The sequence below is a fragment of the Protopterus annectens genome, chromosome 2.part1 (assembly GCF_019279795.1).
Source record: "Protopterus annectens isolate FY-2018-M chromosome 2.part1, PAN1.0, whole genome shotgun sequence".
In the NCBI taxonomy this organism is placed as follows: domain Eukaryota; kingdom Metazoa; phylum Chordata; order Ceratodontiformes; family Protopteridae; genus Protopterus; species Protopterus annectens.
This window is the reverse complement of record NC_056729.1, coordinates 1,083,008,669-1,083,031,968: the sequence shown is the minus strand read 5'-3', so window position 1 is coordinate 1,083,031,968 and position 23,300 is coordinate 1,083,008,669. Positions and strand designations below refer to the sequence as shown.

The following is a 23,300-nucleotide window of genomic DNA, read 5'->3' as shown; positions in this document are numbered from 1 at the left end:
CAACTAACTGCTGTGAATGATTGGCAATCTTCTCTTTGCCAAAATACTTTAGCATACATTTTATTATTTTTATTGCATGCAGAAACAATGCATTCTAGCTCACATTACTCAGTGTGAAATTCTATGGTGACAGACAAAAAATATGTCAGTGTCCACTTACTCTATTGGAAGTATTGTTCTAGTTGTTTGTAATTACCTATGAAGCAAAGCAATATTTATATAAGTAATTAGTATTCCAAAGCCAAGTCTCTGACATGTTATTCCATAGCATCATGTTTAACCTTAGATAATGTTGTCAAAAGCTGCCATTGATCTTTACAGTTTAAGTTGCATATCTTGGGAGATATCCAGTGCTACTTACATTGTTAATTACTCAGCTAAGGATATGTTTTATATTTCTGTAAATATCTCAGTAAACATGCACTCAAACAGGAATTTCTCACTGTCAGATAAAAACTTATGTATAGCTATCAAATCTTTTCTGACAGCATATGTCTATGTTTTACAGTTTGCAAGATATGACAGTTTGTGACATTTTAGAGAAAATATTATTGTGGACTTGCATGCATTATAATATATTTTAATACTGAAGCAAAGACCATAAATGTAATGAATAGTATCATTGTAAAGAAGGTTTTTCCTTGATATAATTGCTGTTTGCACTGTTTTTCCTGATGGCACTTTATTTACATTTGTTTGTGTTATGCTTTTTAACTTTATTTTTCAGAATATGCTATGGAATGTAAGGATATATGTAGGTTGCTAGAGGTGAGCCATTCTATAGCGTAGATCTGCTAAAGAGTTAAAATATATATTTTTTGTTATTTTATGCCAGCACATGCATTCAACAGGCATTATCATCATCATATGAAACTTTTATTCATTTGCAGTTCATCTTGGTTGATCTACATAGTGCACTGTTCTAGCACTTTCCATTGGAAAATTATGACAGCCAAAACATTTATTATGATTCCTTTTCTTCCACTGATTACATTTAATAGATACTTTATATTTAAGGATTATGCAAAGGACATAACAAAGCAGTGAGGTTGCAAATTTGCTTTTGCAATACATAATGCAATGGCCAACAATAGATTTGATGCCTATTTAATATTTCAGATGTGAAAGGTAATGGTTTTAATACTGTTGAATATTTTATTTTTATTGTTTTCAGACTACGTTTTCTGCACCTTCATCAGGACCAGTCTCAAGAGCATTTGGCATTTTCAATAAAAGAGGTAAAAATAAATCCACATTTGAAATCATATTTTCCTAAAATTATGATAACATTATGAAGAGAGAAAAAAAAACTGTGATACTTAGCATAGATTATGTTTTCTAAAAGAATCTGGCATGGATATGTGATCAGGTAGAAGCAGTGCAAAAAGCCATATGCGAAAAATTTGTGTTTTACTTATTATAACAACTTATGAGGTCACTATTACATTGAGAAATGTTGCAAAATGTTAAGATGCTGCATTCTGTTTTTTTCTTCTGTGACTCCATAAAGGGAAAACAGCATTTTTAAAACACTGTGATTGAATTTCTTTAATTCAAAGAACTGTGTTTTGGAAAAAAGTGAATGGCTTTCCTATGAATGTCTTTATTTGTCTGCATGTGTTTTATAGTTAGTCCATGACTTAGTAGCTTATATCTTAAGTTTTTTTTTTTTTAATGCCAGCAAAGAAAGAACCCAGCTGGTTCTATCCAATCTTAAGTGACATATTCCAACAGTGACTGCAGTGCAATGCAGTGGTAGTTAGGTGATTTAGCACTCCTAATCGACCACCATTTGGCTTAGTCCCGTATACCTGCATTGCTAGTATTTAAGGTGGATGTTATAGATTCCAAAGGAGGTGTCAATGCTGAAAAGGGATCTCTATTACTAGAATTATATAAATGCATGCTAGAAATACATATTCAATTTGCTATATAAACCTGCATAGTGGGAAGATGTAAAGGTATACCATAAAATAAAAATATTAGAAATTAGGTATAAATTAATCAAATCAAAACTGACACCAACTCTTCCTATCATGCAACCTGTCGACACATATAACGGATATCTAATTTTATCCTTTTCAAACCTACATCTTCCCTTTTGACTTTTTTATTCTTTTTAAACCTATATCTTCCCTTTTGACTCTTCATATCTTATATATATATATATATATATATATATATATATATATATATATATATACCTTTCCACTTTTATAACATAAATATTATGTATGTTTGAAGCTCTTACCTTTCTTTTCAGATATTACAAAAACATGACATATATATTTCATCAACATATTCCTTTCCCTACCTTCCCCATTCATTTATGTACTAACAGTATTTTTTGCCTTTGAGAGGGCATTGTTGACCTGTTCCCTAGAGATAAGGAGAGAGGGGCAGGTACTGGGGATTTCCTAATGGGGGGGAGGGGGCAGAGAGGTGATGATTTCACTGAATCTGTCAGCCAGTAGGTTGGCTATATCTACAGCATTTGTGTATGTGGTGTCCTGGACCACCAGCTCTGAACAAATCTGGGTGCTTCCTTTGAGATTGCCACCATATGTGAAGAAGGCCTCATGATTGTCTCTAGTAGATGTGGCAAATTTGGACCCAAAGTTTGCTTTAGAGGATTTCACTAGTGCTCTTATTTGCATGTTCAGGCTAAGGAGAGATTGCTTCCATTTGGGCACCTGCTCCTTCTTGGTCCTGGACAGCAATTTTTTCCTTTTGTTATATAGTTTATTTATTGCAGATGTCCACCAGACAGGTTTACTCTTCCTTGCGGAGGATGATTTTGTCCTGTCAGGTATTCCTGATTCCACGCATCTATATAAGTGCTTGTATAGTACTTTGGTTTAAATTTGGACATTGGTGTCAGTTCCAACACAGGGGAAAGGGGCTGTGAAGTTGTTTATACCATCCCTCAGGAGGTTGTAATCAGCTTTGGAAAAGTCTTTTTGTTTGTCCCTAACTAGAGGGGGGTCAGGGGAGATGCTGATTTTGAAAGTGACCACTATATGGTCAGATCATGCCCGGGAGGATGATAGTGTAGGGATGCTGCAGTAGTTACTCATGTTGGTTAATACCAAGTCTAAGATATTATCACCTCTCGTGGGTGTATCAATTAGCTACTCCAAGACTTTTGCATTGACAAAATCAAGGAATCTCGGGGCATTTGCGTTCTGGCATGAGTAGTTTTTCAAATCTATGGTTTGGTAGTTAAAGTCATCCAGGATCATGGTAAAGGTTTGAATCTTGATAGATTCAAAGAGGTCCAGATAGGTGGAATGGACATCCTGAGTCAAATTTGGGGGCCTGCAGCTAGCTATGATTTGAATAGGGGTCTTGTCAATGCTTAACTGCACCTGGAGTGTCTCCTGTGCATCATACTGTTTGACCAGGCTGGAGTTGTGTGTGTCTTTAATATACATTGAAACACCACCTCCCTCGACTTTGCTGTTCACAGTTTGTTGTCAGAATGTATAATAGGATGAGTAACCAGGTAAGGCCAGGGTGCTGTCTGCAGCTTTGAACCAGGTTTCTGTGACTGCACAAATGTCAGCATCTTACAGGGTTAAGAATGCTTGCTATGAGTGCAGTTTCATGTTTAGACTCCTAGCATTTAGCAGCATTCCCCACTCAGGTATAATAGTTAAACTCTGTCAACTAGGCATCAGTCTATATGTTACCAGATGGATAGCAAACTGGCTGACTGATAGAACCCACCTAGTCAAAATAGGGGAAGCCACCTCAAGCAGTGGACCTGTAACAAGCAGTGTACCTCAGGGACTGGACTTGAGGCAAATGCTGTTTGGGCTATACTTTACCTGAGGTGCAGGCTAAAACCAGTGGGCTATGGCTGACCAGGTTTGTAGATGACTGCGAGCTGTGTGCTGTCATAAATTCTCTTAGTGATGTGGACATCCTCTAAGAGGGTCTTGCCCATACAAATGACTGGTGCCAGAAACATGGCCTCAAACTGAATGCCAAAAATGCATCATCATACCCTTTGGGGAGAGTGATGTCCCCACTAATTATCACATTAATAACAAAGTTCTAAGCATACAATCAGTTGTGAGGAACTTGGACACCCAGGTTGATAGCAAACTGTCTTTTGACCACCACATTGCTTCCATTGTACAGAAAGCTTTCTACATGTCCCACCTCATTAGTAAGGGTATCACATCCAGGGACAAGGAGGTCATAATATCCCTGTATTCTTCCCTTATAAGACCCATTATTGAGTACAGTACCCCTTTCGGCACATGCCTCACAAAGCACATGAAGCAACCAGACAGACCACAGAGGTTCCTCACCAGGAGAATCCAGAGCCCCAAACATGTACCTTGCACAGAAAGGTTAAAGGCTCTGTCCCTCTAGTCAGTCTCATACAGACTCCTCAGAGGTGACCTCTGGCATACAAAGCAACCTCAGAGTTTGATGGGACTGCTGCATATCCACAAGTCAAGCGGCACTCGAGTAAACCACACCCACAACCTCAACCTGGTCTGTGACATCAATAGGACTTGTTGCCGGGAAAGATGTGTGTCCCAGAGACTCCTCCTTCTGTGGGATAGACTCCTTTTCTATGTCAAGCAGTGTATCTCATTAACCCTTTTAAGTGCAACCTGGATAACTGGATGGGGAACAGAAAATACACCCCTGGGATTCCACCTGTGTCCCTGCTGGACAGGGGCATTGGGTGCTGACTTGTCTGAACATGGGCTAAATACTTGGCTAAGCTTGTAAAGGCCTCAGGGCCAATAGTCTAGTAACTTCCTATGATCCTATGAAGTGTTATAGTGTCATGGGAAGTGCATGTCAGAAGAATGCCAAAAAAGGTTAAAAGTAAGGTATGCAAAGCAGTGGTGAAACCAGTATTACTGCATGGTACAGAATCCTGGTCAGTGAAAGCAGGACAGTTGTGGAAGCTAGATTTGATGGAGATGAAGTATCTGAGATGGATGGTAGGATGCACATTGTCGTACACATGAAGAAATGACAACATCAGGACAGAAGCACATGTATCTCCAATTGCAGTGAAGGTCAAAGAGAACAGATTTTGATGGCTCTGGCACATGTGCAGGAAAGCAGAAGATGATCAGGTGAAGGAAATGTTGGACAAGCAGGAAGAAGGCAAGAGAAAACAAGGCTGTCCAGAAATGAGATGAATGTATTATGTGAGAGAAATCCTGTGACAGTCAGGCTTGACTATCAAAGAAGCTAGCACAGCAGCATTGAATTGAGAGAGCTGGTGACAGGTGATGCAATGCCATGACTCCTGTGTAGAAAAAGGGGGAAAAAGGGGGTTGATAATGATGACGTGTTATGGAGTAACTATATTACCATAATTCATAGGCTGCTAAGGAAATCACTAGCTTATTCAGGTGAGTGTTTGATTCAGAGACATGGTAATTAGTTGCTTCTCTGTGTAGATTTACATTATCTCTGAATCAAAGATTCTTGACATGGTAATTAGTTGCTTCTTTGTGTAGATTTACATTATCTCTGAATCATGGTAATTGCTTCTCTGTGTAGATTTACATTATCTCTGAATCAAAGATTCTCTTCTTTGTGCTTGTTGACCAACTTAAGTTGGCCAATTAGAACAAGCTGAGAGAACATTAGTAATTCTCACCAATTGTCTCCTTTATAACATACATTTATGTCAAACATTTTTCTTTACATTCAACCACTATTCTAAATCTTTACAATATCATATCAAAATTGGAATTAGAGTTAGCAGAAACATTTTCTGCCTATTGCAATCAAAGAGCCACTCTGTGAAATCTTCTCTAATCTTCAAGTATCTTTTACCATATCAGAATTTCCCATTTATCCATAAATATGCTAATATAAATACAGACTGAATAATAGTATACTTTGTCATTATTTCAAACTTTAACCATTATTTCCTTGTAGAACTTTTGTTTCAGAGTGAATCACTTTCTCAAAAGTGAATAGTATCTGTACAATGAGGTTGAAAAACTCTTTAACCATACAAGCAAGCACAATATTTATTTTACTTGGTTAACATTATTTATGTTATTTTCCTTCCTGCTCTAGTCAGTAAAGACGAAGCACACTTCCATTTTGTTATGCACATTTTTTTCATTTAAAAATGTTTGGTGTGTGTTGAACAATACTAGCTTTTTCCATCTTATCTAGAGTCATAAATATTAAAACATGAAAAAGCGTCTGCTATTTATCTGTCACTGTTCTTTCATGAGATAAAAAGATCCCGCTAAGCCTATTAATGTGTATGCCACTCAAACATTCATGACAAAAGTAGGACAAGTGTTTCATTAAAAGGCCTAAAGACCCTGCTCACATGAAGAGTTAATTGGGCATTTAAAGGCATGTTAGCTGCAATGAGATAATGATTGCTTGTCTAATTTACATGTCTCTGAATTACATTTACTACAACAATGTGTACATCATTGCTGATCTGCACGTTGCTGTAGTAAACTTCTGCTTGTGTAGGCAGTGGCTTCCCTTCACTCTCCATCACTCTCTCATGGACACAAGTACACAGAATACAAAGACACACACCACAGTCCCCACATCGATCCCTGACTTCTCTGATCTCCAATGTTCACCCCCCCCCCCCATAATAGTTAAAATAATATTACTTCACATACACTTGGTAGCTAGCTTGTACCCCTGCAATCAACATAGTACAGTATGTACAATTATGAAACTGCCCTGGTATCTAGTGAATCCCTTGCCCCTGATCACTACTGCTGTCAGTGCCATTAAGTTACTTAAATTTAGTGTAATCACTGATATCTAGTGAATTCCACCATCCCCTTTCCTTGTACTGCTCTTGGTGTACTCAAGACACTTAAGTATATTCTATTCCTTCCCTGGTTTCTAATGGTTCCACCCACCCCTCAATCCCATTAGGGATGTTGTGATTATTAAGACAATTAAGTATACTGCATCCATAGTGGCTAGTAGATACACCCCACCCCAATCCGAATAGTAATATTAGTGCCATTAAGGTAATTCACTTATAAATTCTTCCTGGTGTCTCGTCATTACTCATGATCTCTGTAGCATAGATATGGCACGTAGTTGAACATGAACTTTTGGCAATGTTCTATAACATGCCAAGTTGAGGAAGGTCATGCTGATCTATATGGTCATGTAAGTTCTTGAATCGCTTGGTGTGAAGATGCCTTCCTGGAGATGGTTCTGGGAGCAGGAGAGAACCCATAACTAATTAGCACATACCTGTTCCCTGGACTGCCTCATTTCCATTCAGCATGGTCACAGGGAAAACCATACACTGTGCTACATGTCTTCATGTTAGAGCTGCATGCACCATCATTTTAGGGTGTTTTCTGAATTCCAGAAAGGCACAATGAGATGTACATGAAGGTGTACATGTTGCAGTATGTTCATGATACCCAGCCAGAGATTTAATTTTCCTTTTTTAATAACAGTGATTATAACATCAAAAACTAAACCAGTCAATAGACAAAAATCAGAAACTACTATTTTAAAAAACATGCATTGACCTAACTGTCCATAGACTTAGATGATAAAAATTAATTGATATTGTCCCTTTACAGTTTGAGTCATTTCATCATAACACCTTCTTTATTTATTAGTTATTTAGCTAGCTAGTTGATTATTGTTTGATTACTTGCTTTATTGCTTGTTTGTTTGTATTTTTTAACCAGGATAGCCTGTCCAGATAGAAAACCTACCTCCTTTCAATGGAGGCCAGTGGGAAAAGCTCCAGTAAAAAGACAAACAAAAAGTAAAAATAAGTTGAATGCCATGTAGAATGATGCAACTGTCTTAAATAAAAATTATATACATATGACATTTAAATAATGTAAACAGTATACAGAAGTCACAAATTAACTAAACATTCTGATAATGTAAATAATACAGCATGGACTGATAGGTTAAAAACTAGTTATAGCTACAGTAAAGTGAAGGAGGCAATACTTGATAATGGAGACATATAGAAGTTTGAATAGTGGATACAGTAGTTCTGGGTAATAAAGATATTTAAAGATGCTGAAAAGAGATATATGGGTAAGAAGGCAGTTTTATTTAAATTAAATTGAGATAGGCTCCATTAGAGGCTCTATAGTTACATTGGTTGGTGAGTATTAAAGAGTAAAGTTATTAGAGAAGTTATCCAGGTGCGGAACAATACAATAGCCAATTTTTATTAGGTAGTTCTTTAGTTACAGTTTAATGGACTTTATGTTTTCAAGTAGTCTAAGACCTAGAGGAATAGTATTGTTTGATTTGATAAAAGTAAGTAGCATTTTATTGGCAGAGCGAAGTGTTCTGCTAGGGGAGTAGTGATGGAGGATATTATTTATACTTGGACATTTATTTGATTCATATATGAGTTTGTGGGTAGTTACCAATTGTGAGCAAGTTAAGAAAAGCTTTAGTTCTAGTCAGTGATGTTCCCTAAATCAGTGCCAGTGGTAAGATCTATAGTTCTTATCTGTGGCAAATTTAGCTACTTTGTTGTTTCATTGTCCCAGTAAGGACAGTTAAGGCAATTAAAGGTTGATTGGTATGGTGGCTGCATAGAGTAGTGTTGGGATGAGTAGAGAAGAAGCAATGCTTTTCCTAGTATTCTGTGTTGAGTATTAATTGACCCTGTAGAGAGATTCAGGTTTTTGGTGGGTGTTCTTTGCTGCCTATTACATATGGTGGTCAAATTTCAGATTTTCATCAATGATGTCTTCCAGAGTTGTGACATTGCTTAGTAGCTGTACTTTAGTGTTGTTGGAAGAATTGAGAATTTTTTTCTATTTGCAAGATAGTTGTTTGGGGTGTATAAGGTCCATTTTGAGTTTTGGGGGTTAAGGAGATGCTGTGAGGTGGTCAGCCAAGTCTCAGTGCATGAGAAAGATTCCTGGCTAAGCTTTTGTAACTTTTTAACAGAGCAGAAGAATGTTGATCATCTGCATATCGGATGATGGTAGCTTGATTGGTTGCTACGTGCTGGTCATTTATGAATATATTGAACAACAAGGCACTTAGGATTGCCTGTTGAGGAACACTGACCATGACAGGGAGAAAGGAGGAGATGTCATCTTGTCAATTAATAGACTGGTATTTGCTTAAGTGGTAACTGTTAACCAGGATAAAAAGATTTCCTGTAAACCTACAGAAGACAGTTTTAATAGTAGCATTTAGTGTGATACTGTATCAAAGACTTTATAATGAGAAATGAATAGGGGAGACTAGATTGCCCTTGTTTCTGTTCTGCCTTACAGTGGTTAAGAAACTTAGCAGGAAAGTAGGAGTGGTGCTATGATAAGTATGAAAAACATACTATGCAGGACAGAGAACTGAGTTGTCAGTAATACAGGTGAAAACTTGAGACTAAATATATTTCAAGTACTTTTGAAAGTAGGGATAAAATAGCTATTGATTTATTAAAATGGAAATTGGATATAGCATCACCTGATGTTTTTATATATCAAGCTGGTAAATTATCAGAGGCAAGGGTGTTAAGTTTCAAAGAAGTGAGTATATATATATATATATATATATATATATATATATATATATATATTTTTTTTTTTTTTTGTAATAATAGTGGTTAGAACAGGTTGGAGAGAGAGTGAGAGAGTTTAAGATTGCATTTTTTTTTTGCACAGAGGTGGTAAATTGTCAGAAGAGGCAGAGGAGTTAAGAAGGGATGGGGGCACAGCTTGAGTAAAGTGGGTACTGAATTGGTTGGCTATGCTATTGCCTTGAGTAGTAGCGGTGAGTGGTGGTTGGGTAGTGTAATTGCTGGTTAATAATAAGCCAAAATGCTTTGGGAATTTCTTCTTTTGTATAGTAGATTTTTTGTCTGATTTGATCGTTTTTGTGCTGCTTCTATGATTTTTGCATTTCTAATGTCTAGGAGCAGTGTTGTATTGTTTTCATGTTTTCCTGCTTTGTCTGTATTGATTTGTTTCTCCTGACTGAAGGGATGATGTTCATTTAGCATGGAATTGAAAAATCCTACTGCTTCATCTAGTTAGAGTGTTTTCGGTGCTCTCCAGTTGACTGATTTTCAATTGGAAATGAATAACTGTTTACTGAAAATAGGAGTGATTGTGAGTATGCTTGCAGTAGTGTTTCTGGATAGCGTTATGATGTGTTATTGCATATGCATGCAAGTGTCACTCAGGATATCTGGAAGGGAAACAGCAGATTAGATTTTATTTGGGGAGTAAGCAAGAATGCAATCAATTGTGGAAGTTCTGTTAGGTGTTTTATTGTACCTGGTGAGTGTAGAAATGAGTCATGAAAGCACAAATAGGTTTATAGCATTTGTAGTACTATCATTATCTATGGTTTTACAGGTCACCTAATAGTGTCTTGTGAGATGTTAGATAAAGCCTAACAGAGGAATTTTTCAGTAGTGCCAATAATGGTTCCATATGGTTACAATTAAACACAAACCTTTGTGAGTATTAATCTTTAGGGATGATATAGGAATTTTAGTGTTATGAGTTACAGGAGGACTGAGCTTATCTAGGGAAAGATTTAATGTATTTTTATAAATAAGTGCCATCCTTCCTTCCTTTTAGAAGGTTCTGTCTTGTCTTAGTATATTGTAATCTTGTGGTACAATTTCTTCAGCTTTCTTTTTTAACAGGTTTCAGTGACAAGTATAACTGAATCATGACATACTATGCAGGCATGCACCTCTGGCGGTTTGTTATGGATGCTTTTATGGTTGGCTGTGAAACCTAGGAATGCTATTGGATGAATGCTTAAACAGGGATGGGTTGATGTTCAAAGGGGTTGTTATAATGAAGATGGCAGTTTGGACCAGTGTTTGAATGAATGTCACCATATGATGTTAGATAAAGGAAGCATAGGGAATATATATAGGGTTGCTTCTATTACAGCTTCATGCTGAGACTTAACTTGCAAGGGGTGGAGTTGAAGTGGGTATGTCTATATTTGAAAAGATGGATAACTATTGTAGTAAAAAAAGACTTGGAGCTAGTATGAAGTGAAAGTGGGTATTGTTTGGTAGTAGTGAACTTATACAGTGATTTGTCTGGTAGGTGTGAAGAAGAAGATCTTGACAGGATGTTTGGTGGGCTAGAAAAGTGAAAGATAGTAATATGATTATCTGACGAAGTAGAATTTTGCACCAGAGGCTAGCTAGAAGGAAGATAAAGGTAATATAAAACAGTGCTATTTAATAAAGTAGTAGATGATCTATTGTACTTGAAGAGAAAGATGTCTGTAATATGAGGTGAGGCTATATAGGTTATATATTGTGTGGTGGTGATAAAGGCTTTGGTGAGAGATAAAGGTTGCTGAAAGAGTACAGAATGCATAAGTATGTAGTAAAGGAGTGATATAAGAGTATCATGTAGGGACAGTGTTGGATTGGAGTAAGTATAACTGGAAGAAGTACAGTGTTGGTGGGTGGAGTTATGGAGCATTTCAGGGAATATAGAGACATAGGATTGGTGAATATCTGCCAGTGATTGGGAAGGTATGTAGCAAAATTTAAATAGGGGGTGGTATTTAGGGGTAAGATGGGGGATCCGACTAAGCCTGAGCACAGCAAGGGCAAATGGAGCAGGTTCACCCCATAAGTGACTATTTTCTAAACATTTATGAAGCCCTAGTACAAGAAGGTATCAAGAGCTATAGCATAGGCAAAGAATCTAAGGGCTTAACAAGTTAGAGCAGATAGTGTGCATTACCATGTTGCCCATTCCAACTGTGAGTCCAGCTGCAATGACTGTAAGATATGCTTTAGATATTTACTTAAACATACTAGAAAATGAATGGTTGACTGGACACCTGATGCACTAGGAGCACAACCTAACTTCAATTGAGCAGCAATCTATGAAACTCTCCAACACATGTAGGTAACATTTTTAGTAGTTGAGGCTCAGTAGCAGAGAATGCATTATTTTGGGCAACGACATGAAAATGGAGATAAAGTTTAGCTAAAGAGTGTGATATAAAATAATGTAGTTCAGACAGAAAAGTGAAGTAGATCAAAAAAGAAAGGAGCTGAGAAATTAACAGGCTGACTGACGTGGAAGTAGGTTATGGGCAAGGAAGCAAAACAACGTATAGGTATGTAACACACACAAAAGCAGCAGGCAATTTTCAGCCTTGGGACTCTGTGAAATAAAAGTAAAAATACTTTCAGAGTAAGTGTGGGTATATAATAGCTAAAATTTACAACTCGGATACCATTATTGTTTTAGGACAGCACATTGTCACCTGTCAGCAAGAGGTTCTCCAGTTCGATTCTCATCTGGGGTGCCTTCTGTATGGGGCCTGCTTGTCCTCCCTGTGTTCACACGGGTTTTCTCCAGGTGCTTCAGTTAACTCCTACTTTCCAAAGTCCAAAGATATGTAGTAGGTGGATTTGACACTCTAAATTGTACATAGGTGTGAGTGTGCATGTGAGTGTGTGGTAAGAAAAAAACAGCCATGGCAGGGCTACCCACCTGGTGATGTGAATCTTTGCTCTACATGATTGTCACTGTTAAAGTGACACCCTGACCCCATCTTTAAAACAAAAAAATACATGTATTTATTTCATTTTGATGACCGGGGAAGTCCACTGGGCCAAGAAGAGCCCATTTTCAGTGGAGGCCCAGGGGGGAAAAGCCCCATTAACAATGACAATGAATAACAAAACATGCATAATGGCGAGAATATATATACTGAGAGAACCAATTTAACAAGTGTTAAGAAATAACATAATATACAGAGTAGCTGTAGTGACAGTGGACTTATATTCTATTAATCTTTGCAGTGTAATTTTTAAACATCATCAGTTACGAAAAATTTAAATCAGAGATTTGATGACAATGAGAGAAGAAAATGCAGTCCAGCAGAATAGGCAGATTGGAGGTGATGTATGTGAAGTATGCTGTGAAAGAGGAGAGGCAGACATGGCTGGGAAAATAAAGATGAGTGAGGAGGGGCTAATGTATGGGAAGAGCAGGGGAAAATCCATTTAAATGTAAGGTAGGTGTGTAGGTGAGATTTGAAGATGGTGTGGTTAGAGGTGTTTCATAGGGAGAAGGGGAGTGACTTCCATAACTTCGCTAGGGAGTAAGATAGGAAAAAGTAGCCAGGGGACTGGGAGGGTTTGTGGATTTGTAGGCATTTTTTTATTTTCAGATCGGAGTGAGCAGTTAGGAATATAGGGAGTTAAGGTGTTGGAGAGAGCAGGATAGATGGATGGTTTAAAAATTAGTTTATGGGCTGTGGTGAGTTTAAGTAGGTTTATGTAGTTAGGTAGTTCTAGCCATTGAAGAGATTGGTGGGATAGACAGTGATGGGAAGAATATTTGGAGTGGTGGTGAATTTGCTGATTTTGTTGTAACAGGATTCTTATTTGGATTGTAGGCCAAGTTGGAGGTTGGTGAGCAATGGGGCACTGTCTATGAGAGAAGGTAGAAGATAGGAGAAAACTAATGTCTTTCTAGTAGAGGGAGTGAGGTAGCGATTGTGTCTGAAAAGGAGAACTAATTTTTTTTTGATGGTTGTTTGAATATGGATGTCATATTTTAGATGCTCATCAATGGTGATGCCAAGCAACGTAGAGTGAGCTATTGCTTTAATCGGGGTATTGTTCTGGCTGAATATAGTAAAGGAGGAATTATTAAAGGATATTTTTGAGGGAGTAAAGATAAATAGTTTTGCTTTGTGTCCATTTAGGACCAGGTGGTTGTTGTGCATCCAGGTTTCTATTACTGCAAAAGCAGACTGGGTTTTAAGTAGTAGGTCCGAGGGGGAGTCAGCAGTGCAGATGATCGTAGAATCATCTGCATAGTAGATTAGGGAGGTGTTGGGGATGGTATGTTGAAAGTTATTGATGAATATGTTGAAAACATATATTGATGAATATATTGCTGAATATGTTGAAAAGTAGTTGTAAACAAAAAATAAAAAATGGAAAAGGGATTATGAATTGAGGGATACCTCTATTGGCTAATGTGGCAATACAGTAAGGCTAACACAGAGAAAAGTAATATTATATTTTTAGAAAATTACTTGCAAAGTGTACTGATTGTGCCTATCAAATCACATATTTTATTATCACCATAAACTTGGAATTTATGCATGGCATCCAATTTAGTACAATAACAATGGAATTTTGAACAGAGGAAGGGGATAGGGTGAAAATAGTATTTCGCTGCACAATTCTGAAATTTTTAAAATCTGCTTATACCCACAATTATTATTTATACAAGGCTATGCAGCAAAAATGATAATTTAAGAAAGGTTTCAGAGAATAGCTGCTAACACAAAATAGAGATAGCTCAGTAATACAGGGATGAGGTATACTTAGGCCAATATCAAACTGTGGGTTATTAGTATAACGTGGGTTCATTGTTAATCTAAGCTATACAACATACTGATTTCAGAGCACAGGATCACTTTGAATCACTGAGAAATATTTCCGAACAACACACCAAATCTTAAGTATCGCAGTTTATTAATTGACACCCTTTAATCATCCATAGGATTGCAAAGAAAAAGCAGTTTTAATTATAATATCATTTAAGACACCAGTGGAGCAATGCTCCAGCCAAAGCCACAAGACCTAGAGGAATAGTATTGTTTAATTTGGTAAAAATAAGTAGCATTTTATTGGCAGAGCGAAGTGTTCTGCTAGGGGAGTAGTGATGGAGGATATTATTTATACTTGGACATTTATTTGATTTATATATGAATTTGTGGGTAGTTACCAATTGTGAGCAAGTTAAGAAAAGTTTTAGTTCTAGTCAGTGATGTTCCCTAAATCAGTGCCAGTGGTAAGATCTATAGTTCTTATCTGTGGCAAATTTAGCCACTTTGTTGTTTCATTGTCCCAGTAAGGACAGTTAAGGCAATTAAAGGTTGAGTGGTATGGTGGCTGCATAGAGTAGTGTTGGGATGAGCAGAGAAGAAGCAATGCTTTTCCTAGTATTCTGTGTTGAGTATTAATTGACCCTGTAGAGAGATTCAGGTTTTTGGTGGGTGTTCTTTGCTGCCTATTACATATGGTGGTCAAATTTCAGGTTTTCATCAATGATGTCTTCCAGAGTTGTGACATTGCTTAGTAGCTGTACTTTAGTGTTGTTGGAAGAATTGAGATTTTTTTTCTATTTGCAAGATAGTTGGTTGGGGTGTATAAGGTCCATTTGGAGTTTTGGGGTTAAGGAGATGTTGTGAGGTGGTCAGCCAAGTCTCAGTGCATGAGAAAGATTCCTGGCTAAGCTTTTGTAACTTTTTAACAGAGCAGAAGAATGTTGATCATCTGCATATCGGATGATGGTAGCTTGATTGGTTGATATGTGCTGGTCATTTATGAATATATTGAACAACAAGGCACTTAGGATTGCCTGTTGAGGAACACTGACCATGACAGGGAGAAAGGAGGAGATGTCATCTTGTCAATTAATAGACTGGTATTTGCTTAAGTGGTAACTGTTAACCAGTATAAAAAGATTTCATGTAAACCTACAGAAGACAGTTTTAATAGTAGCTTTTAGTGTGATGCTGTATCAAAGACTTTATAATGACAAATGAATAGGGGAGACTAGATTGCCCTTGTTTCTGTTCTGCCTTACAGTGGTTAAGAAACTTAGCAGGAAAGTGGGAGTGGTGCTATGATAAGTATAAAAAACATACTATGCAGGACAGAGAAGGGAGTTTTCAGTAATACAGGTGAAAACTTGAGACTAAATATATTTCAAGTACTTTTGAAAGTAGGGATAAAATGGCTATTGATTTATTAAAATGGGAATTGGATATAGCATCACCTGATGTTTTGATATATCAAGCTGGTAAATTATCAGAGGCAAGGGTGTTAAGTTTCAAAGAAGTGAGTATATATATATATATTTTTTTTTTTGTAATAATAGTGGTTAGAACAGGTTGGAGAGAGAGTGAGAGAGTTTAAGATTGCATTTTTTTTTTCACAGAGGTGGTAAATTGTCAGAAGAGGCAGAGGAGTTAAGAAGGGATGGGGGCACAGCTTGAGTAAAGTGGGTACTGAATTGGTTGGCTATGCTATTGCCTTGAGTAGTAGTGGTGAGTGGTGGTTGGGTAGTGTAATTGCTGGTTAATAATAAGCCAAAATGCTTTGGGAATTTCTTCTTTTGTATAGTAGATTTTTTTGTCTGATTTGATCATTTTTGTGCTGTTGCTATGATTTTTGCATTTCTAATGTCTAGGAGCAGTGTTGTATTGCTTTCATGTTTTCCTGCTTTGTCTGTATTGATTTGTTTCTCCTGACTGAAGGGTTGACGTTCATTTAGCATGGGATTGAAAAAATCCTACTGCTTCATCTAGTTACAGTGTTTTCGGCACTCTCCAGTTGACTGATTTTCAGTTGGAAATAAATAACTGTTTACTGAAAATAGAAGTGATTGTGAGTATGCTTGCAGTAGTGTTTTTGGATAGCGTTATGATGTGTTATTGCATATGTATGCAGGTGTCACTCAGGATATCTGGAAGGGAAACAGCAGATTAGATTTTATTTGGGGAATAGGCAAGAATGCAATCAATTGTGGAAGTTCTGTTAGGTGTTTTATTGTACCTGGTGAGTGTAGAAATGAGTCATGAAAGCACAAATAGGTTTATAGCATTCATAGTACTATCATTATCTATGGTTCTCCAGGTCACCTAGTATAGTGTCTTATGAGCCTAACAGAGGAATTCTTCAGTAGTGCCAATAATGGTTCCATATGGCTACAATTAAACACAAACCTTTGTCAGTATTAATCTTTAGGGAGTATATAGGAATTTTAGTGTTATTTGTTACAGGAGGACTGAGCTTATCTAGGGAAAGATTTAATGTATTTTTATAAATAAATGCCATCCTTCCTTCCTTTTAGAAGGTTCTGTCTTGTCTTAATATATTGTAATCTGGTTTTACAATTTCTTCAGCTTTCTTTTTTAACAGGTTTCAGTGACAAGTATAACTGAATCATGACATACTATGCAGGCATGCACCTCTGACGGTTTGTTATGGATGCTTTTATGGTTGGCTGTGAAACCTAGGAATGCTATTGGATGAATGCTTAGACAGGGATGGGTGATGTTCAAAGGGGTTGTTATAATGAAGATGGCAGTTTGGACCAGCTTTAATTGTGGTATTGTTCTGGCTGAATATAGTAAAGGAGGAATTATTAAAGGATATTTTTGAGGGAGTAAAGATAAATAGTTTTGTTTTGTGTCCATTTAGGACCAGGTGGTTGTTGTGCATCCAGGTTTCTATTACTGCAAAAGCAGACTGGGTTTTAAGTAGTAGATCCGAGGGGGAGTCAGCAGTGCAGACGATCGTAGAATCATCTGCATACTAGATTAGGGAGGTGTTGGGGATGGTATGTTGAAAGTTATTGATGAGTATGTTGAAAACATATATTGATGAATATATTGCTGAATATGTTGAAAAGTAGTAAACAAAAAATAAAAAATGGAAAAGGGATTATGAATTGAGGGATACCTCTATTGGCTAATGTGACAATACAGTAAGGGTAACAGAGAGAAAAGTAATATTATATTTTTAGGAAATTACTTGCAAAGTGTACTGATTGTGCCTATCAAATCATATATTTTTATTATCACCATAAACTTGGAATTTATACATGGCATCCAATTTAGTACAATAACAATGGAATTTTGAACAGAGGAAGGGGATAGGGTGAAAATAGTACTTCGCTGCACAATTCTGAAATTTTTAAAATCTGCTTATACCCACAGTTATTATTTATACAAGGCTATGCAGCAAAAATGATAATTTAAGAAAGGTTTCAGAGAATAGCTGCTAACACAAAATAGAGATAGCTCAGTAATACAGGGATGAGGTATACTTAAGCAAATATCAAACCGTGGGTTATTAGTATAATGTGTGTTCATTGTTAATCTAAGCTATACAACATACTGATTTCAGAGCACAGAATCATTTTGAATCACTGAGAAATATTTCCTAACAACACACCAAATCTTAAGTATCGCAGTTTATTAATTGACACCCTTTAAACATCCACAGGATTGCAAAGAAAAAGCAGTTTTAATTATAATATCATTTAAGACACCAGTGGAGCAATGCTCCAGCCAAAGCCACAATGTACATCAGTTCACCAATACACTCGTGTTAAAACTTACTTAGCAGCTGTTCGCCTAGAATAGAATACTGCATTACCCTGATTGTGCAAATCAGAAAGCAGTTAATGATTTTAAAAATGGTGCTCCATCACCACCTATGCAATTGCAGTACCTGAGGGCATGTTCCTCATTGAAAGCAGGAAGCATAAGAAAACAAACTTCCTTCATCTGCCCTGTTATAGACTAGCTTGTTAAAAAAGGCAGAATATGGAGCCCTAGTGCAAGGAGGTATAGCCATTCACTGCTGCAGGCTCTGGCAAGTAAAGTTAACAGTGAATACAATGGCTATAAAGTAGTGCAAAAATCTAATGGGTTACCCAATACGTACAACTAGTATGCATTACCAGTTCCATAGAAAATGTTTACAACAAAATCTTAGTGATGGGGGTAATCTCCTTCCCATATACAGTATTAAATTTTACAGTGTTTAATGGAAAAGCAAGTTATATTTGCAGTTAGTGCTGGTGAATTTTCTTGAAGCTGAAAACACCTGACATATCATCAAAGAGTTAACCCAGAGTACCTCCCTAATTGCATTAGTTTATAAGCTACTATGTTTTCATCCTAAGTGTATCAGCATGGGAGTCTTACATCCTAATAAAACAAGTTGTCAACTGTTTATCAAATATAGAACACCCTACACTGGAAATTAACACATGATGATTTATTAGTGAAATGATAGCGTTAGTAGCAGTTCTAAAGATGTTTGGATTACCTGGAATGCTTTGTTGTTGCATGTAAATTACTGGTAAGACCTAAGTTAACATCATTTTGTTCGGTACAGTCATAAGGAAAAACTAAGTTGATGGTAAAACTAAAACATCCAAAACATGTCAGAAATGTATTTTATTTTCTCACCACTTGCAGTTTTTATATTAGGATTATGCACAGAAATAGAACTATCTGTAAAATTCAAAGATGTGTTAGATGTTCTCAGAGTATGTGTTCTAGGCAGGTATGATCCTAGCCCTAAGCAACATCCTAACTTCACCAAGAATGATGCCACAATACCAACAAAAAATAATTGACTTCAACAATTGGCTTAGTTTCTGCTGTCTTTCCAAGGGTATCTGCCTGCCTGGGATGGTATGGTTGACAGGCCATGATGCTTTGCCAGAGATGGCCTCCACCTGTCACCCCTGGAATTCTGGATCATGGCCAAAGCTCTTGACTTCCCTATTGTGCTTTTTTAAGCTATGTCCCAAAGACAAATTTTCCAACATAAAAGATCTGTCTAAAAAACAAATTGAAGTTTATTCTGCTTAACACTGGGAGCCTTAACCTGAAAATGCACTCACTGGAGGCTTTCCTCACACTGGAAGATGACAATGTCTGTGTGGTCATGGAAACTTGGTTCAGGGCTGCAAGGAGCACCCCTGACTTACCAGGCTATATCTCATTCCACACATTCTAACCCCAAAATGAGGTCAGGAAGACTAAGGGTGATGGAGTCTCTATCTTCATTAAGGACAGGCACAGTTCCAAAATGGTTTGCCAGCATGATGCATTGGAATTACTCCAGGTGCAACTGACAGTTGGCAAGATAACCATCCAAGTTATAGCCAGCTATAGACCTCCATCCATGACTTAGGACACCCACTCCTCCTACCTGGACCTACTTGAATCCATCAAGGTACCCCATAACACCCTGATCCTTGGTAAATTCAACTACCCCACCATAGACTAGGTGAACTATTCCTTCAATAATGCACTCACCCAATGATTCTCTGACTTCATCAAGTCTAATGCACTAGATCAACTTGTCTCATCCCACACAATGGGAGATAACATTCTGCACTTGGTTCTCATCAACATGTGTGACCACTACACCACTTCCATAGTATGTTTTTCCCTGGTGAGATCAGATCATCACTCTGTCTTATTCAAAGTTTCTATCACACCCACTCCCCCCAGCTGTAAGCAGTGTAAAAGACTTCTCCAAAGCTGACTATAACCTCCTAAGGGAGCTTCACACCACCGCACCCTCAGAAAATGCAGACAGCTATGCTGAACAGTACACCAATGCAGTATACAAGCATCTGTATAGGTACATGGACTCAGCCATACCCAACAGAACTAAGACCTGGTCCTCAAGGAAACACAAACCTGTCTGGTGGACATCCTCTATCAACAGGCTTTACAACAAAAGGAAGGTAAAAAGGAACAAATTCCAAATTGGAAAATCTCCCTCCACAGCCTCAACAAGTGAATTAGATCACTTGTGAAAACCTCAAAAGCCAATTATGAATTGAAACTAGCCTCCAAACAAAGGGAAACCACAAAGCTTTCTTCAGTTACATCAGGAACCTCCATGGCAAAGCCTAGGTTTGTTCCAAATTAGTACTTAACGGTACCACTTACACTGATCCTGTTGACTTAGCCAACCTTCTAGCAGATAGATTCAGTGCAAGCTTCACCCCCGCTACCCTCTGAAAGGCCTATTCAACATCCCTGATACTTGTCCTGCACCTCACCTCTGCGTAGATTCAAGCCCCTATCAAAAGCAAAGAACACACATTCCATGGGACCTGCTAGTATCCTGCAACATATCCAGCAAGAACTAGCTTTGCCATTGAGCACCCTATTTAACCACAGCCTAAGTACAGGCTTCATTCCAGCAGAGTGAAGAACTGCCATTGTCCTCCCCTTGCACAAAGGTGGTGCCATTACTGAACCTGGAAACTATCACCCTATTAGCTTGACAAGTCTGTTCTGTAAAGCCATGGAGCATATTATTATGGATCGCATAAACAAGGACATAGACAATCTCCAAGCACTTGACCCCATCCAGTTTTGATTCCTCAAGGGCAGATCTTCCCTGTTGAACCTGGTTGACTTCTTTGAGACTGTCACTAAGGCCCTGGATGAGGGAAAGTCAGTACATACAACTTACTTTGGCTTGGCCAAGGCCTTCGACACAGTCCCCCAGTGTGGCATAAATATCTATCTCATCAGGTGCACGGGCAACTGGCTCATTGCATGGACCCACAAGGTCAAACTAGGCACCTCCACCTCAACACCAGACCTGTCACTAGTGGTGTTCCCCAGGGATCTGTCCTCAGACCTCTACTGTTTAGCATCTACTTCTCAGAGGTTCAGGCAAAGACCATGTCAATGACTCCCCAAATGATGTTAAGATACAGCAAGACGGTCTCACAGCAACAAATGACTGGTTTCAAAGTCATGGCCTTAAGTTAAATGCAAAAAAAGTATTATCATACCATCCAGCAAAAACACGGCCTCTACTGAGTATCACAGCAATGGCAACCCCCTAAGCACACAACCTGTGATGAGAGACCTGGGTACTCAAGTTGACAACAATCTCACATTCATCAACCATGGCAGTGGTCAGAAAATTCTTTTACTTGGTTCATCTCATAAGTAAAGGGATTTCATCCAGAAAAAAGGAGGCTATTGCCTCTCTGTACTCCACTCTCATTAGGCCAATAATTGAGTATAATGCCCCGTTTCATATGTACCTCTCTAAACACCTGCACCAACTGGAAATGCCACAGAAATACCTCACAAAGAGAATCCATGGTCTCTAACACCTGTCTTATGTGGACAGGCTCAAATCACTATCACTCTGCTCGGTATCATACAGATTGCTCAGAAGTGATCTGCGTCTCGCCTACAAGGCAATATCGGACCCTGCCCTACTAGAGATGCTCCATATCTGTAAGTCTAACTCCTCATGCATTATCCACTCAAAAGGCATAAATCTAATATGCAAGATTAACAAAACATGCTGGAGACACAGGTTTGTCTCCCAGAGGCTACCCCATCTCTGGAATAGACTTCCCATACACATCAAATAGAGTACCTCACTGACCCTCTTCAAGTGTAACCTTGATGAGTGGATGTTAAACCACACATTTATCCCAAGAGTTCCACCTGTGTCCCTCATTGACACGGGTGACAGGTGCTGACTGTAGTTTCTTTTTTGGGGATAAACTCTTGGCTAGGCTTGGAAGGGCCCCAGGGCCATTAGCCTAGTATCCTCATATGATCCTAAGTCTAACCACGTACTTAAATTAAATGGGTGTGATGCAAATTGTACACAGTCTTTGCAGTCTGCTTGCCTTCCAAGTTAACAAGTTATGTGATCTGATGATATGGGCAGGAAATCTGAATTTATTAACAGATATATTTGTTGACCTGGCTGTGACGCACCCTACTAGTGTTTTTCTTAACTGAGAAACTGAGTTTCTTAAGAAATAAATTTACTTTCTGGTGAAAAGAATGCATTATCTTGAAAGAGTTAACTCTAATACTCAGAACTAAATGTGTAATAAAATATAAACTGGCACCAATTATTCATCCAAAAAAAATCTATCCAACAAAATGATAATTCTCTGTTGTATTATTTTTTCTACTACTCTCCTATTAACTTCAGCTTTCTTTCACTTCATTTTTTCACCAGTTTTTTTCCTGCCTCTTGTCCGTCTCTTCATTTCTTCTTTCTTTTGTCTTTCTGTTTACGTTTACCAGATACAGCCATGCTCTGTCTAATATATTCCCTCAGCACTCCAGTTGACTCTCATCCAGTTTTAATGAATAATTGCCTTGCTTTTTAATTGACTTTAAACTTGTTTACTAATTATGTTTGTTTACTTATGGATGCATTAACAGAACTTAGTTAAAATACAAAGCCACTCCTTTAGCAAGAAAAACTCAGAAAAAAAGGCACTAAAATGAAAATGTCATTATCACATTATCAAATGTCTGTGGCCCTATAAAGACTGTAGATTACATTTACACAACACTGCTTCATGTGGGAGGGCTACAACTGCATAAAGTTGAAACTCTGAAATGTGTTTTTGTTGAGATGACTTGTTGAAAAGTTGGCTCTATTCATCTTGTAATTTATTCCCTTGGTCAGGTGCTACCTGTCAAGCAGAAACACTTATCAAATGGCAGAATTACCATTGTACCTATACTTTTGTACAGCCAACCTTAAGCTTGTTATACTTAAGAGAAAAGAACAACTAACTTATGCAATGATCCCCAAGAACTCAGAATGTGAGTACTAAGTCTTTAAGAAGTGTGATTCCCTGAACCTATCGTCAATGAAAAGCATATCACCCATAAAACATGAATGCATGAAGGGAATCTGTTAAATAAAATACTCATGTTAGTTATCTAGAGGCACACTACTTTAG

The 23,300-nt window shown here is 37.7% G+C and overlaps 1 protein-coding gene across 1 annotated transcript in view; it reads left to right on the top strand.

Moving 5' to 3' along the window:
- The window catches only part of LOC122794330 (adhesion G protein-coupled receptor F5-like), a 419,444-nt gene that overhangs the window by 375,479 nt on the left and 20,665 nt on the right, over positions 1–23,300 (top strand). The window contains exon 5 of the mRNA XM_044062635.1: positions 1,175–1,238. Coding sequence (XP_043918570.1) covers positions 1,175–1,238 — 64 coding nt within the window. The remainder of the gene's footprint in view (positions 1–1,174; positions 1,239–23,300) is intronic.